The sequence below is a fragment of the Daphnia magna genome, linkage group LG2 (genome assembly GCF_020631705.1).
Source record: "Daphnia magna isolate NIES linkage group LG2, ASM2063170v1.1, whole genome shotgun sequence".
Classification (NCBI taxonomy): Eukaryota; Metazoa; Arthropoda; class Branchiopoda; order Diplostraca; family Daphniidae; genus Daphnia; species Daphnia magna.
This window is the reverse complement of record NC_059183.1, coordinates 18,602,283-18,616,587: the sequence shown is the minus strand read 5'-3', so window position 1 is coordinate 18,616,587 and position 14,305 is coordinate 18,602,283. Positions and strand designations below refer to the sequence as shown.

Genomic DNA, 14,305 nt, shown 5'->3' with positions numbered 1-14,305 from the left:
TCAAAGAAAAGTATTGACCATCTTACGATAGGAATGCATGGGTTCATCTCCATTGGAATTTGGTGGTTCTGTCTTTACCACTTGTGGTTTCTGATTGTTCTGTGTTTGCTGTTGACGACTTGCAACAACATCAGGCATCACAGCATCAATGAGTGATAAGCTTTCCATGGGTTGTTCCGAACCATCCTGAAAAACAAAAACATACACGAGTAAAAATTTGGTGGTAGATAAATTTCATCATATTAAAATTGTCACTCACATCTCCAACACTGATCTCAGACCCTTCTGGATGATGGAGAGAAGGGCTGCTGTTGCTACCAATTGATGTTGGATTGTGAAATATGTGACTCTATGCCAAAGTTGTAAGTAGAATGCTGAAAACCTATTTGAAAGGCAATCAGCAGCGATCATGACGCCATCAGGGTAGTCCAATCATGACGCTACCTATTCACACAAGTTGATAATTACAATAGTAGCAACTTAAGATTGAAAATAACATGATATAATTCTCTAACATACCCGAATTGAAGGTAAACAACTTACTCCAGCGATAGCATTGCACCATAGACCACGCTATGGATGACGCTTGATGTGTTGGCGTCTGCTATGTGTGTGAATCAATTTGAAATGAAAATGATTCAAAATTGAATTCTTACAGATCAAATGTAACGAAAATTGTAATTCAAATTTTAAAATGATTAAAAATAAAATGTACACATGTTGAAGCTATTTTTATTTTTTTATAAGATTTCTATTGCTTATTTGTAAATTAAACGCTGAAGTTGACGATGAGCAGATGACGCCATCTTCATGACGCTATTGAACCACGCTACTGACGCCACTATCACCGATAGATGGAAATCTTCAAAACCACATTTGGTATTCAACTATAATAGAAATTTTCTTTTCGTGCTGTATATTTCTTTCTTCTTTATCAATTAAAAAAACCAAAAACGATCAATTTCGCCAGGGTAGTTCCACACCGCTTTATGCTGTTGAGCTATTAATTTTTTTAAAATATTTTGTAAATTAAATTCTATTCCGACATGGCCGAGATTCGAACACCGGCACTTGAGATTATTACCCCGAGTTGCTAACCACTAGACCACCCGTTGACATGTACGGAGAAGGGAAAACATGGGAGTGTATGGTATGGCCCAGGTAAACCCCCCTTCACTCACCCCTCTCCCATGAGTGCGTGCAGCCTCCCCCGCTCGACCACCCTTCTGGCCGGCTTGAGCAGCACCTCGCGTCAGCCCCATAAAACAAGAAACTTAAAAGTGATATGCGTTTGTTGCTTTAAAAAACATGAAATTGTTATGGATATGTTTGAAATCAATCCGTAAGATTTATAAGATTTATTTCATCAAACATTTTCATTTCCTACTTCACCTGAGTACTGGCATTGGCATAGGTAGAGGGGGGAGATGCGTTCAAGGCTGAGCCGCTGAAGGGGAGAGACGCGTTCAAGGCTGAGCCGCTGAAGGGGGGATCGAGCTACGGAACAAATAAATGGCGAAGAAAACACGGAAATTTGTTAATTTTTTTAAATTAGCGATAGTTAATAAGTGAAAACGACGTTTGAACAAATGAGTTTTACAGTTAAGATCAAGGGGAATACGTTCATCAAAAAATAAAGACGGGAATCAGCTGCCTAACATGTGAAAAACGAAACGGCAATGTGTGAAATCACTCATCGTGGTTTGAGCTACGGCAATGAATATATACGGTGGCGGATCTCTCGCAGATTATTCCGCCTTCTCGCTCATGTAGAGTAGGTCGAATTTTTTTATGAAAATATTTCAGAGTACCTAATGGAACTTAGAAATAATTGGGAGAAATAGGCCCACTTTGACGGAGAAATAGGCCCACTTTAAAAATATTTTTAAAGTGGGCCTATTTCGTAGGGGCCTATTTCGTCCGGGCCTATTTGCCGGGCCTATTTCGTCGGGGCCTATTTCGACCGGGCCTATATCTCCGCCAACCATAAATATTATTGAACTATATGCGTTATTAGTTAAATTACAATTATTTCGTAATAGGATATGTCTTCAAAATCAGATTTGTTTAAAAATAATGGGAAAAGTGGCGAAATCGTACTTTCCAATCAGGATCCCTCAGGTCTCCCCCCATATAGTCGATCCGAAACTTGAAATAAAAATATTCAGTTTGAACTGTCCTTTTCAAGTACTTTCAAAATGGACTTCTTGTGTCTATTGTTTGAGCGACTTTCGCTCGTTCCTGTCTGCCTTAAGCGCAAACGAACTGAAGAGTCAGCATTTGTAGCCGTTAGGATGATGAGGAGAGGAAAGCGGAGGTGTTTAACGAGCCTGGGCAGCGTCCATTCTGGAACATGTGAAAGGGATCAAAAGATGTCTGCATTTATTCCAGAATCTCGCCCAGCTGAACCACCACGCAAAAGGTCTGCCTCCGAGAACGACGAGTCCTCCGACCATGGTTCGAGCAAAAGAGTTTGTCGGACGGTAATTGCAATCCCTCCAACCCGCTTGCCACCCAACACGGGAGGCGCTGAGATTGGCTGTGATTCCGTCCACCGTAAGAACGTCAACAAGCAGTCTCAGCCAGTACCGAACATTGAAGTCACAATCAAGCAGAAGCAACCCCAACAGCTTCTGTCCGTTGAGCTCTCGGTACAAATCGGAGCGACTCCCAGTGACTCAAACGTACGAACGGTGAAGGTACGGAATAACAGACTCGATGAACACCCAGTGTCTGTGAAACGGACCTCTGTCTTCGACCGTTTGGGAGAGAAAGGCGTGGATAGAACACCCATCGTGCTGGATCATGCCAAGCCGACTGTCTTTCAGCGCTTGGGAGAAAGACCTTCTCAGGGCTTTGATCGAGAACGACCTAGTCGATGGAAACACGGGATGAAACCATACCATCAAGCTTCAGGTGTCAGATCCCAGTCGGCTCGTGGAAACATGAAGTCCAACAACAGATGGTAACACAACGATGGGAGAAGTTAAAAGTCAACACAACAAACAGGGACCTTGCTAACCTGTATTGGCTAAGTATCAAGAGCGGTGAGGTGACCACTGAAATATGTGGTCAACTCACTACTCTGAACGGATTGCCTTTATGGGGGATTATTTTTACAAGGGACCTTGCTAACCTGTATTGGCTAAGTATCAAGAGCGGTGAGATGGCCACTGAAATATGTGGTCAACCTACTACTCTGAACGGATTGCCTTTATGGGGGATTATTTTTACAAGGGACCTTGCTAACCTGTATTGGCTAAGTATCAAGAGCGGTGAGATGGCCACTGAAATATGTGGTCAACTCACTACTCTGAACGGGTTGCCTTTATGGGGATTTTTTTTACAGAGCTGGGCATAGCAAGGAATTTCCTGAGTGTTGGTTGAGCTTTTTTTTCTTTGTGTGTTTTTTTTTTTTTTTTTTTTAACATTTGGCTTGTAAAAGGTAAATTTTTTTTTTCGGACATGAGTTAATGAAATTCCCGTTTATACACTAAATTTTTAAACCATACCCATTTCGTTGTGTTCAATTATTTCATCCCCTCTTCAGCGTATAAAGTTTACGTCTACACTTAATAACTATAATGCTTGTTGCAAGGCGTGGAGACCCACACGCAAATGTTAAAGGTATAAATTTATTATGGTAATCGTATAGAAAAGTACAAAGATAAAAAACAGGGACGCTACAAACTTAAATGTCGGGATCTCAAAATAAACATCTTAATAGCCTCCATTATTCGCAGCATACTGTTCTTGTGCTGGCGATGATTGGGCAGTATGTTGATGAGGACAATCGTCACTGCTATGGGGGCCGGCCGACCCGGAAGAACAGGAATGGACAGGAGCAGACTGAGCAGCGGAAGCTTCGCCGGAGTTAAACGAATCGGTCGATGCTGGGGCATGATGAACTGATGCTACTGGGTTAATGGTGATGCAAGAACACAGATATTGAGTAGTTGTTGGAGCAGCAGGAGCAAACATGGCTCCAGGTCTCTGTTGTCCAACGACTGGACTTGCTTCCGGCTGGTCAGCTGATAACAATTGGCTGTTCGTCATTGCTTGTTGAATTTGGCTGGCGAATGATGACATTTCACTGGTCATTCCGCCGTGACCAGCGCTGTTCTCATCAGCCTGCAATCCCTGGCCAGGGGAAGATCTTAAAAACATTTTTAAAGAGAAAAATTTATTAAAATTGTGAAATTTACTAGTAAAAATGGAGAATTATTTGACTTACTGCGACGTGTACGAGTTTGAGCAGGAGGCAGACACACCGAGCACAGCGCAGATCACGAACATCTAAAAAAAGAAACGAAATTAACAACGTAAAACGTGATATTTGGTCCGTCCACGTACTAAATGAAGCTGCATGATACAGATATATTTTATATTGGGCCAGTCAATAAAGATTAAAGATAACCCAAGAGAAATCACAAGCTTTTTTGTTCAGAAAAAAGGAAACGCAGTGAGAAAGAGTCAAGAAAAATGACAGGAAACTTGAAATACTCACAGTTTTGAAAACATTCATGTTGAAGATGGAATTGAAGTGTTGGTTGGAAGACTAAGCTATTTTCTATAGGAATAAAATTTCGGTAGCTATGAAAACATTACAACTAAAAAAAAAATCGAAAAACATGTTTTTTTCCTATACCTCCCTAACAATCTCGACTACGTTGTTTAGCAGCGCCAACTACATTCCTGAAAACGACGACACTTTTCAGGGATAGGAGTGTCCCTACCATTAAGCTCTTATACCATGCTACTGAGTGTGACGTGTTAGGGTAAACAACAGAATGGACTAGAAAAGGGATAAAATAATTTTTGAATTTATTTGAATCATAAAGAAAAGAAGAAGAAGAAAAAAAGAAAATCCGGAAATCGCATGGAACCTAAACCCATAAAAAAAAAGTGAAGAAAAGAAAATTCATTAATAAAACTATGTTATAAAATTATTAGTAGTATAAAATACTTACGTCCAAAAATATTCCATTCATTGTTTTTTGTTTCTTAATTATTATTTATTTATTTATCGTAGGGAATCTCGTTGACGGAAGGCTGCTGGTGAGGCTGGCCCGGCCGAGGAGGCTGAACCGGCCGATGACGTTGAGTCGGACGGTTTGCTATATAGAGGCAATTCACATCGCGGTTTCGCGTGTCAATTGTTTCGATGTCCGCCATTTTCTCTGGTTGTTTATGTCATGTTTTGCGTTGTCTGTATTGGCTGAAAGTGTTATTTCCCAATACAAAGTGGATTTTGTGAATCAGTGTTTAATTTTTTTCAATTTTTTTTTGTGTCAGTTAATTGCTACGTATCTTAGTTAGTATGTGTAGCAATTTCTGTTTCCAGATCACATTTCTTGTATTTTTAAAAAAATTTTTTCTATAGGGCTGTCAGAAGATAAACGTAAGTATGCAGCAAAACTATTCATAGTAGGTTGTGATTGCCCCTATACAATTCACGAAGAGTATTGGTGCAATGGACTTAGCATCGCAGGAAAAATGCCACTGGTAACCAATCTTGATTTTGTAAATTACCTGCTATGTTCCAAGTCTCCATACACGCATGAAGATTTAAAGGCTTACAAGGGCCTTGAGACCTACAAGAGATTTATCGATGGGGGAATTGGATCATTTTGTGCAATCAGTGTTTAAAACAAAAATTTGTTGATGAAAGCGAAGGTTATTACTCTTCATTTGTTTATTTGTAACATTACTATAACACATAACTTTTTGTTGTCATAACGTATGAATAAATTATACTTCATAATTTGTATTACCTCTTTAAAATTTAAAATTACTCTTCTTGACTCTCTATCCATGGCTGACTTAGCGTTAACATACACTTTGTCAAGATTCAGGGATGGGGCCCAGTCTGGGTGTGTTTCTCCAGTGTACTAAAAAGGTTTTCCTGTGTGATTTCAAATAGAAGAATTAGATAGACACATTCACTATTAATAAATTTGTCGAGACTTACCTAGAACAAAATGTGCATTACAAACTCTAATGCTATTTGTTTTTGCAACCCGGGGCACAACAATATTGAAAACCCATGACAGCCCTACAGAAAAGATTTTTTTAAAAATACAAGAAATGTGATCTGGAAACAGAAATTGCTAGACATACTAACCAAGATACGTAGCAATTAACTGACACAAAAAAAAATTGAAAAAAATTAAACACTGATTCACAAAATCCACTTTGTATTGGGAAATAGCACTTTCAGCCAATACAAACAACGCAAAACATGACATAAACAACCAGAGAAAATGGCGGACATCGAAACAATTGACACGCGAAACCGCGATGTGAATTGCCTCTATTGCGAATATTTGCTGGCCGATGAGGCGGAGCTGGCCGATAGTGCCATAAAAAGGAAAACATGCTCTTTGCCTCTGCACGATCACCACCACCATTCGACGCTCGATGGTGCGTCGCTATACCTGACCCTGGTCCAGCTGTGATGTCTTTTCGTCGTGTTCACAGTATCTTAAAAGGCTATTTGCTAAAACTCAGTATCGGGCCTGAGAGAGTTTGAGTAAATTGTGGGATCTCCACACTTCCGTCAAATGCTAGGCGCGTTTAACGTTGCACTCCGAGAAACAGATCATTCCTCCCTTTCTTTCTATCAGAATTTTATTCTCGATTCAGCCTTAAGTTGACCGTTTTATAGTCAATGTCATTGTGTAGTTGTGTACAAAAGAAGGTGTACGACGCTATCAGCACGAGGGTGTTCTCTCACAATTTTTCCATCTCCAATGTCTTCATTTAGCAGGCTTGATGGTGACCCAGTATTGCTTTCTATCCAAACTTATTTAGAGGGTTAACTTTTGACGCTTTCTGACTTTAACTGCAGAACTAGAAATCTCCAATAAAACGCTGTGGTTTTCAGCATAAAACACTGTATTAGAATATATATATATATATATATTTTATACTGATTATCCGGTTCACGCATAGATCCACGAAATGCGATCAACAGCATGTTTAGTTCCCGCTCTCCAATAATGGAGAGGCACTCCTTTGACATTTGTGAGAGAATTTCATATTTACGAATTGCCCCGAACGATGAAAGATTTGAGGGACTCGGGCAGAGGCAGAGCTTCAATATGATCCATCCGGACGTACTGGCGAATGACGAAGCGACACATGTACTGCAATGGTAGCACTTCTGAGAAACGCGATACAGGCTTGGTCAATCGGACGGGGTAGGAGGGAGATCCAGGAGAACGCGACCTTAATCAATTGAATCACTCTGATGAAGCTTGCAAAAAACATTTATAATTTGTTTGTTACTAATTACCTAGAATAGCAAAAGATGCCAGAACGAGACGTATCCATCAAGTGCTCGATAAGTTGGCCGACACTACTGTGCTGTTCGGCCTCTGGGTAGGCATAAAAGCTGAAGTAGCCGTTAGTGTGCTCAATCCGTGTATGCAACGTTCGCCCATAAGAACGAAAACTCAAGCTCAACAGGTGACAATCGTCGGACGAATCACGCACCAGAAAGGCTCCATCGGGCTGATCTATCAACTTCCGCTCTGCTTCTCCCCGAGTCATTCGCCCCCAATACCATCCATATTTGACCAATTTGAAGAGTTCCCAGGCTAAGTTACTATTATTGGAGGCAGCTGTGGTTAGTGCCACCGCGCTTCTAGGACTATGTGAGGACATTTCGGTTTCTGCAGTACTAATGGGATATAAAGATTCTGAGCCATTGACAGGAGGTGGCCTTGCTTCCTGTAGATATATATGATGCAATCATTGATGAGGTATTTTATTTTAATGGAAAAAGAACCTTACTTGTACAGCTACTGATAAGCTGTTGTCATTATTATCATCTTGATTTTCTGAGAGTGGATCAAGATTATGAATAGCACAATAATTGTCTCTTGCACTTCTCACAGAGTTAGGCAGAGCACATAGCCGACAATTTTGTTGAACAGTGGGTAATGTTTTGCTCTTCTGTAATGAATCACGCTCACTTGATTCTTCTGCAATGGATGAAATAGAAAGGGAGAAACTGTGTCTCTTGTTCATTTGTCTGATGCGAGAGTGTTCACTTCGTGCAATCTTGAACTTGCGTTTCAATGTGTCAAGTAAGCTGGATTTAGTTTTGGGTTCTGAGTATCCCTGTGCAGTTGGATTTCTTTTTAGCCTAAGAAGATCACTGAAACTTAACCTGCCTTTATTAGAGAGAGGTTTCTCTTGATTTAGATCACCACTGCTCTGAGAAACTGTGTCCGTCATGTGAAGTTTTGACTCAGAGCTCCATCGATTGGTCACTAATTGGGTTGATGTATTAGAGCTCGATTCGCGAGCGATCGCTCCTCGATCCCTTCGTAGAAAGTCTAAACCACTCCAATTAAGTTTCTTCATTGTGATTAATTAGAAGAACAGGCTGTTATGATCCATTGGGAGCTATCCACACTTGCGAGTTCGGTTCATTTGCGTTTGATTACGTTATCACGTTATCAATAAACCAACACCACTCACCATGACGGACGAAAAAAGCCTTGTTGAAAGTGACATCTTGTAGAAAGTATTCAAAGATATCAGGAATTTTCTGAATTTTTGAAAATCGCTTAGATTAACAGAATGATTTAGAAAATGATACGGGTTCAATTACATCCATTAAAAAAGAAATCGCGCAAAATGAAATTTGCATCTTGCTTAAATACTAATTAAATATTTTACTGCGCAAGGGCAAAACGGGCAGAAGGGGCATCTGTCTACTCTTAACCACTTCCGAGTTTATTTATTTAATTCCTCATAAAATCGTTGATTCAGCGGTTAATTCTGTTCTGTTCTGGTAGTTATACAAGAAAAATGCTACATATTATTTGGGATCTTATGACGATTGAGTTCGTTATAGTGACCGGTATTGCCCTAATATTTGGGACTTGGGTTGGATTTTATGCTGCCAAACCTAGAAGTCTTAAAGGAAAACATGTTATGGTAAAGATCTGTCCATTATCGTTTTGATGGGCAATACACATTTTTCTCTCAACAGATAACTGGAGGTTCAAGTGGTATTGGAAAATATTTAGCGATAGAATGTGCGAAGAATGGGGCTCACGTGTCCTTAGTTGCAAGAAACCCAGCCCTTCTTGAAGAAGCCAGAGCTGAAATCTTAAAGTTTGCTTCTGCTGCTGAACAAAAAGTGTCATGTTTTTCCAGTAATCTAACATATTAACTAAATATTTGCTGTAACTAATGGTCTTACTACCTAGCTGATGTGAGTGGGCCATATGAACAAGTTGAACGCACAGTACTACAGGCAGAAGAGGAACTAGGACCCCTATTTCTATTAGCTAATTGTGCTGGCTATGCTAAAGCAGCACGCTTTGAAGATACTTCTGTAGAAGAAATGAAGGTAGCCATCAACACCATTTCTGCCATTGAGAAACTTAATTAAAATCTAAACTTGTTCTCTAGAAATTAATGGCTGTCAACTACCTTGGAGCAGCTCAATTTTCACGAGCTGTCATTAGTGGAATGAAAGGGAGAAGAGAAGGGTCCATTGTATTTGTGTCATCCCAAGGTGGTTTGTGCGGCATTTATGGATTTGCTGCTTACGCGGCATCGAAATTTGCATTACGTGGTTTGGCGGAAGCGCTTGCCATGGAGGTGATTGCTCTAAGTAGTGCAGAGCATTTTCATAGCTTGAATAACAAACAGAATCTTTGCCTATATAAATTTAGTTGAAACCTTATAATTTGACGGTTACTGTCAGTTTCCCACCTGATACGGACACGCCTGGCTTTGCCGAAGAAAACAAAGATAAGCCCGAAGAGACTCGCCTTATTTCAGAATCGGCTGGGCTATTTTCGCCTGAAACTGTCGCAAAACTTTTACTGGATCACAGTTTGGTAAGCCATGTGAACGTTAACGTACTTGATTTTCTAAACGAGATTTTTTATATCCCACACAGAAAGGAAAATTTATCAGCACGGTTGGGTTGGAAGGATTTCTGCAGTCAACAGTTTGCGCTGGAATGTCACCTGTTACTTCATTCGTTGATTTACTCATACAGGTAGGCATAAACCAAAAAAGATGTAATGATTCATCGATTAATTAATTTTTTTTAATTTAAAACAATCTTAATTTTACTGGCACTTCATTTAGGTGTTTTCAATGGGACTTGTTCGTCTAGTTTCCGCTTTTTACCTGTTCAAATTTGACCGGATTGTTGTCAAATGCATGGAGAACAGAGATAAAAAAAAGCGTTCTCTGTGATAATTAAGGAAGGTAAATTTTTCTTCGTCTTTGATCGTAGAAAACTATATGTCTTCGTAATCTTTTCGTTTATTTTTAGGATCGTTTTTAGTTTATTTAGGATCGTTATTTAAACCGTAATAACTTTCTGACGTCTAGTTGTATGCGGCGTAAAAATTTCGCATTCAGCACACACACATTCCCAATTCTTCGTTTGAATCACGTTTCAAAACCGTCATTTACATAGTCATTGCTGTGTTAGTCGTTAATCAATAAATTAATGCACAGATTTTCATTCCGTTCGTTTTCTATCTTAACGTGTATAAATTCCTCGTAACATTTTACATTTTTGTACTTAATTTGTTGTATTCGTTTTGAAAAAAAATTAAACATATAGGCAACGTAATAGAAGTGTTTGCCGCCCATGTGATCGTAGTAAAATAAATTTTGGTAATGCCTATCATTTTCGTAAACCCAGTTTTTCTGTATCACATTCATTTCCGTGCATAATAAGTTGCAGCAACCATTAGTTTTTCTTGAACTGCGCTTGCTAAACATCCTTCTGCCCCTTACCGATAAAGCACGAACAAAGGGGGCAAGTATATTCAGGTATAGCTTCTAAATTTGCCTGCATTACATCCAAACGTTACTCTCGGATCAGAAAATTTATTTTAAGATTTACCGTCAAGCAGTAGTAGCAAAATGTATGGTGACATTCAGCTTCTTGAGGAATAATGGGCACTTCGTTGCACACAGCACACAGTGAATTCTTTCCCACTTCCATGTTTGCCTGAGTGTCATCTCTCAGCCTAACCACTCGCGAGAACCAGCTTTTAACTCGATGGACATTAACTAAGGGCAATACAAACATCAACGTTTCCTAAGAGAATACATGGTTTATTAAACTTATTTATATTGGTATTGTATAAAAAACTAGTTATTTACAGCAAATGAATGCCACAGTAACTCCCTTGTTAAAGTAGAAAGGTCTGTAGACCTTGGCTGGTTTGGATCAGTCAGTTTGGTTCTAAGGTTTAAAACCCTGTGTAAAACTGTAGGGTACAGCCCTTGCTTCAGGAACACTAAGCTGTTAAGTAGGTTGGCTATTTTTGCAGACAAATGCAACCAACTTAGGAACTGGGCAGCATGTGTGGTATTCAGCAACTATTTAAATTAAATTGAACTGTAAAGTAGACAGTATACAGCTATTCACTTACTGGTTGCATCATGCTCTCATTTAAAATGTGTGGTGATAATGTACTCCATCTTTGGGATATCCACTTCATTCCAACTATGGCAAAGCTGTAAGCATACCATTTATTTTGTAATAGTGGACTAGCTGTTTTTTCACTATATTCAATGCCCAATAGCTTATGGCTCACAAGCCTAGAAGTTGTATAAAGGGGGACCTACATAAAGATGCACAAAGGATGAGAGATTCACAAGGAAAGGAAGTAACATAAATTTACCACATAAACAGCAAGGTTCAGCAATGCTGAAATCTCTGGTTCAATTCTCTTTAGGATGTTTATCTAACAGATGGAAGAAAAAAAAAATTATATTCCATATTATAGTAGGGAACACAATAAAAGTGCCTTTTATACCGGTAAATGTGTAAAAGACTGGTTTAGCTGTGTTTGGAAAAGTTGGTAACATTCTGAGTCTAATTCGACAGCGTCTATCTGGTGACTCATAAAAAATTAGATTTTTCTCAAACTTGGTTACACAACGGTTGTTAAGAAGGTTTAGTTACCTGGCTTTGTCTTGACACTGCCATGGTGGTATATTTATGTAGAATACACGATTATATGTCTGTATAGAAGGTATTTGTTGCTATTAATATAACCGTATTTCTATTTCCGTTGGATATCACTCACAACGACCTCAGTACTACATATAATATAAGACATGTGATTACCGCTAGATAGTAGATAATGGTGTTTGCATGCTTTTCTGTGTTGATGTTGATGTTGCAGTTGCGCCAAACGGAAGTGTCGACTGCTAGGAAAATTTTTTTTCATGCTGTTTACTTGTGCGTTTTTTACATTTACATGCTTGTAGTCCATCCTCCAGAATCATTAAAAAAGTAGATACATCCCGTGATTTTTGCCATATAATAAAAGAAGAATTTTTGACATGATAGGAATATCATCCCGAACGGTGCTCACACTTACGGGTAGTTCCGTTCTTAGGTTTTGCAGAACAAAAGCTACCAAGAGAGTTTTAAACAAAAACAATGAGGAATCATTGCCAGGTAAATAATAATTTAAAGAGAAAGACGCTTTCGAAGAATGTGACTTTGGTCATTATTAGTATTTTGATGTACAGTTTATCAGTATGCATCTGCCAAAAGCGACAAGAGAAACAGAGTTTTCACTTGGGGTTTGGCTGAACATGGTGCCTTAGGTGAGAGGCAGTTTTTGAAACCAATTCACAAGGCTCGGAGGCCAGTTGAGTACATGCATAGACCTTATAGATTAGGATTTGCTGAAGAAAATGACGTAAGTCCCCAACAAACAAAATTTTATTTTCTGCAATTTAGCAAAACATTTTCTGTTGACCGCCCTGTTAAGGTTACAGATATTGCTGCTGGGTATGGATTTACAGTTTTTATCACAAAAGGAAAGAAGACGACTTCCTCCCAAGTTTTTGGAACTGGCCTTAATACAGATTCACAAATCGGTTAGTAATCCAGATGGATCCTCATTTGTGTATACAAGTTACACTCGACCTCCGATTATCGTTTCAGGCTATCACGCGGTAAGGAAAGACCACCCTTTAGAACTGGTTGTAGAACCCGTACCAATTCACCTGCCCAACATAAAATCATCCATCACTGGAATTGCATGCGGGAGGGCCCATACACTTGTTCTAACGGAGAAAGCCGGTGTTCTAACCCTAGGAAATAATGCTTATGGGCAATGTGGTCGGCATATAATAGAAGACGAAGATTATCAACGGCAGTCAACAGTACATCAAATTGTGATCAATGACAAAATTTCTCAAGTCTATTGTGGGCAAGATCACTCGTAAATCTTCTTTTCATCTTTTTTCCATTTATTCGTTCACCTCATTAAAGATATATACGTACATTTTATTTTTTTTTTCTCCTGTTTTTTTCAGAATGTTTGTTACAGATCAGGGTTCAGTGTGGTCATGCGGCTGGAGCGCAGACGGTCAAACCGGCGTAGGTCATTACAACAATACGGATCGAATTACCAAGTGCGTCGGAGATATTGTTGGAGAAAACATAATTAAGCTGGCATGTAGTGCCGACTGCGTACTAGCACTTAATGGTAAATTATTCTTTTGACAACTTTTTTCTTGCCTCAGCTGGTTATGGTATTTTTACTATTTTATTTTAGATAAGGGACAGGTTTTCGGATGGGGAAATTCTGAATACGGCCAGTTACGGCTAGCCACATCTGAAATGCAGTTGCATACCCCACGTTATTTACCGCTCCCCCAGATCTTTGGGAAAATTGTAGATGTTGCGGCTTCTGGCACTGCGTGTTTAATACTAAACGGTATGAAATGGCGAACCCATAACTTTTTTCTGTTTAGAAGCCATAACAGATTTCCCGTTAATAGATGCTGGGGAAGTATTTGTTTGGGGCTATGGTATCCTTGGTAAGGGACCTGTGGTAGATAAAAGTCAGGAACCGACTGCCATCCCATTAACACTTTTTGGCTGCAATGAATTCAATCCAGACGGCAAAGTAGTATCCATATATGGAGGACTAAGTCAATTCGCTGCCGTGACAAATAACGGTGATCTTTACATCTGGGGACGGAATAGGTTCGGATCCCTTGGTCTTGGTCATCTAGATAATCAATTTTTCCCAATTAAGGTAATTGTTTTTTCATCAGCTGACTGCTTATGATCAAGTATCAAACTTCTTGTTTAAACTGGGACTGTTTTTCTAGGTAAATATTCCAGGATACGTAAAGAAATTTTGTTTCGGCGTCGATCATTGCGTAGCCCTATGTAAATCTTACGTCTGACTTAATAACGAAAATTGTAAATAAATTTTGCATTGTTAGTGCGCATCGCACTATCATAGTCATCTCGGTGTATATTTATAAAATCACA

The 14,305-nt window shown here is 39.3% G+C and overlaps 5 protein-coding genes and 2 long non-coding RNA genes across 12 annotated transcripts; 3 read left to right on the top strand and 4 right to left on the bottom strand.

Annotated features, from left to right (window-relative positions):
* Positions 1-38: 38 nt before the first annotated feature.
* On the bottom strand, positions 39-613 carry LOC123469959. The gene is made up of 3 exons (XR_006643249.1): positions 520-613; positions 260-444; positions 39-186 (listed from the first exon to the last, which is right to left on the bottom strand). It is a non-coding gene; the product is annotated as an uncharacterized LOC123469959 (long non-coding RNA).
* A 3,004-nt stretch (positions 614-3,617) lies between these two features.
* Positions 3,618-4,786, bottom strand: LOC123466460. The gene is made up of 4 exons (XM_045169707.1): positions 4,649-4,786; positions 4,508-4,570; positions 4,235-4,296; positions 3,618-4,156 (listed from the first exon to the last, which is right to left on the bottom strand). The coding sequence occupies exons 2-4, from the start codon at positions 4,523-4,525 to the stop codon at positions 3,721-3,723; spliced, it is 516 nt and encodes a 171-aa protein (XP_045025642.1). The 5' UTR covers positions 4,526-4,570; positions 4,649-4,786; the 3' UTR covers positions 3,618-3,720.
* Positions 4,787-5,259: 473 nt separating this feature from the next.
* LOC123470080 lies at positions 5,260-5,770 on the top strand. The gene is made up of 2 exons (XR_006643570.1): positions 5,260-5,318; positions 5,384-5,770. It is a non-coding gene; the product is annotated as an uncharacterized LOC123470080 (long non-coding RNA).
* A 1,109-nt stretch (positions 5,771-6,879) lies between these two features.
* LOC116915962 (suppressor of cytokine signaling 6) lies at positions 6,880-8,512 on the bottom strand. The gene is made up of 3 exons (XM_032921134.2): positions 7,798-8,512; positions 7,298-7,734; positions 6,880-7,230 (listed from the first exon to the last, which is right to left on the bottom strand). Exons 1-3 carry the CDS (start codon positions 8,371-8,373, stop codon positions 7,044-7,046), a joined length of 1,200 nt encoding a protein of 399 aa, XP_032777025.2. The 5' UTR covers positions 8,374-8,512; the 3' UTR covers positions 6,880-7,043.
* Positions 8,513-8,743: 231 nt separating this feature from the next.
* Positions 8,744-10,502, top strand: LOC116915964 (3-ketodihydrosphingosine reductase). Of its 3 annotated transcripts, none has more exons than XM_045169704.1 (8): positions 8,744-8,952; positions 9,008-9,173; positions 9,228-9,370; positions 9,433-9,624; positions 9,699-9,866; positions 9,929-10,030; positions 10,123-10,245; positions 10,372-10,502. In XM_045169704.1, exons 1-7 carry the CDS (start codon positions 8,824-8,826, stop codon positions 10,231-10,233), a joined length of 1,011 nt encoding a protein of 336 aa, XP_045025639.1. In that variant the 5' UTR covers positions 8,744-8,823; the 3' UTR covers positions 10,234-10,245; positions 10,372-10,502. The 3 variants fall into 3 exon arrangements, with proteins under 3 accessions (XP_045025639.1, XP_045025638.1, XP_045025637.1); XM_045169703.1 differs by having other exon boundaries at positions 10,334-10,502; XM_045169702.1 differs by having other exon boundaries at positions 10,313-10,502.
* Positions 10,503-10,512: 10 nt separating this feature from the next.
* On the bottom strand, positions 10,513-12,227 carry LOC116915965 (peroxisome biogenesis factor 2). 3 transcript variants are annotated; one of them, XM_032921138.2, is made up of 8 exons: positions 12,131-12,227; positions 11,966-12,024; positions 11,817-11,894; positions 11,682-11,744; positions 11,430-11,621; positions 11,158-11,376; positions 10,895-11,092; positions 10,513-10,840 (listed from the first exon to the last, which is right to left on the bottom strand). In XM_032921138.2, exons 2-8 carry the CDS (start codon positions 11,987-11,989, stop codon positions 10,763-10,765), a joined length of 852 nt encoding a protein of 283 aa, XP_032777029.1. In that variant the 5' UTR covers positions 11,990-12,024; positions 12,131-12,227; the 3' UTR covers positions 10,513-10,762. The 3 variants fall into 3 exon arrangements, with proteins under 3 accessions (XP_032777029.1, XP_032777030.1, XP_045025641.1); XM_032921139.2 differs by having other exon boundaries at positions 11,158-11,349; XM_045169706.1 differs by lacking the exon at positions 12,131-12,227 and having other exon boundaries at positions 11,966-12,124.
* Positions 12,228-12,323: 96 nt separating this feature from the next.
* Positions 12,324-14,279, top strand: LOC116915961 (RCC1-like G exchanging factor-like protein). 2 transcript variants are annotated; one of them, XM_032921133.2, is made up of 8 exons: positions 12,324-12,466; positions 12,541-12,713; positions 12,786-12,894; positions 12,962-13,241; positions 13,336-13,508; positions 13,578-13,739; positions 13,804-14,063; positions 14,140-14,279. In XM_032921133.2, the coding sequence occupies exons 1-8, from the start codon at positions 12,349-12,351 to the stop codon at positions 14,215-14,217; spliced, it is 1,353 nt and encodes a 450-aa protein (XP_032777024.2). In that variant the 5' UTR covers positions 12,324-12,348; the 3' UTR covers positions 14,218-14,279. The 2 variants fall into 2 exon arrangements, with proteins under 2 accessions (XP_032777024.2, XP_045025636.1); XM_045169701.1 differs by having other exon boundaries at positions 12,343-12,466; positions 12,526-12,713.
* Positions 14,280-14,305: the final 26 nt, after the last annotated feature.

Coding starts and splice junctions, on each gene's coding strand:
- LOC116915961 (XM_032921133.2), top strand. CDS start 12,349: ATGATAGGAATATCATCCCGAACGGTGCTCACACTTACGGGTAGTTCC. Junction 12,895..12,961: donor TAATACAGATTCACAAATCG/GTTAGTAATCCA, acceptor TTATCGTTTCAG/GCTATCACGCGGTAAGGAAA. Junction 13,242..13,335: donor TATTGTGGGCAAGATCACTC/GTAAATCTTCTT, acceptor TGTTTTTTTCAG/AATGTTTGTTACAGATCAGG.
- LOC116915964 (XM_045169704.1), top strand. CDS start 8,824: ATGCTACATATTATTTGGGATCTTATGACGATTGAGTTCGTTATAGTG. Junction 9,174..9,227: donor AAAAGTGTCATGTTTTTCCA/GTAATCTAACAT, acceptor CTTACTACCTAG/CTGATGTGAGTGGGCCATAT. Junction 10,031..10,122: donor TCGTTGATTTACTCATACAG/GTAGGCATAAAC, acceptor CACTTCATTTAG/GTGTTTTCAATGGGACTTGT.
- LOC116915965 (XM_032921138.2), bottom strand. CDS start 11,989: ATGGCAGTGTCAAGACAAAGCCAG. Junction 11,895..11,965: donor CAGTGTCAAGACAAAGCCAG/GTAACTAAACCT, acceptor ATGAGTCACCAG/ATAGACGCTGTCGAATTAGA. Junction 10,841..10,894: donor TTTGCTACTACTGCTTGACG/GTAAATCTTAAA, acceptor GATGTAATGCAG/GCAAATTTAGAAGCTATACC.
- LOC123466460 (XM_045169707.1), bottom strand. Junction 4,157..4,234: donor TCAAACTCGTACACGTCGCA/GTAAGTCAAATA, acceptor AATGTTTTTAAG/ATCTTCCCCTGGCCAGGGAT.
- LOC116915962 (XM_032921134.2), bottom strand. CDS start 8,373: ATGAAGAAACTTAATTGGAGTGGTTTAGACTTTCTACGAAGGGATCGA. Junction 7,735..7,797: donor GCTTATCAGTAGCTGTACAA/GTAAGGTTCTTT, acceptor ATATATCTACAG/GAAGCAAGGCCACCTCCTGT. Junction 7,231..7,297: donor GGCATCTTTTGCTATTCTAG/GTAATTAGTAAC, acceptor CAATTGATTAAG/GTCGCGTTCTCCTGGATCTC.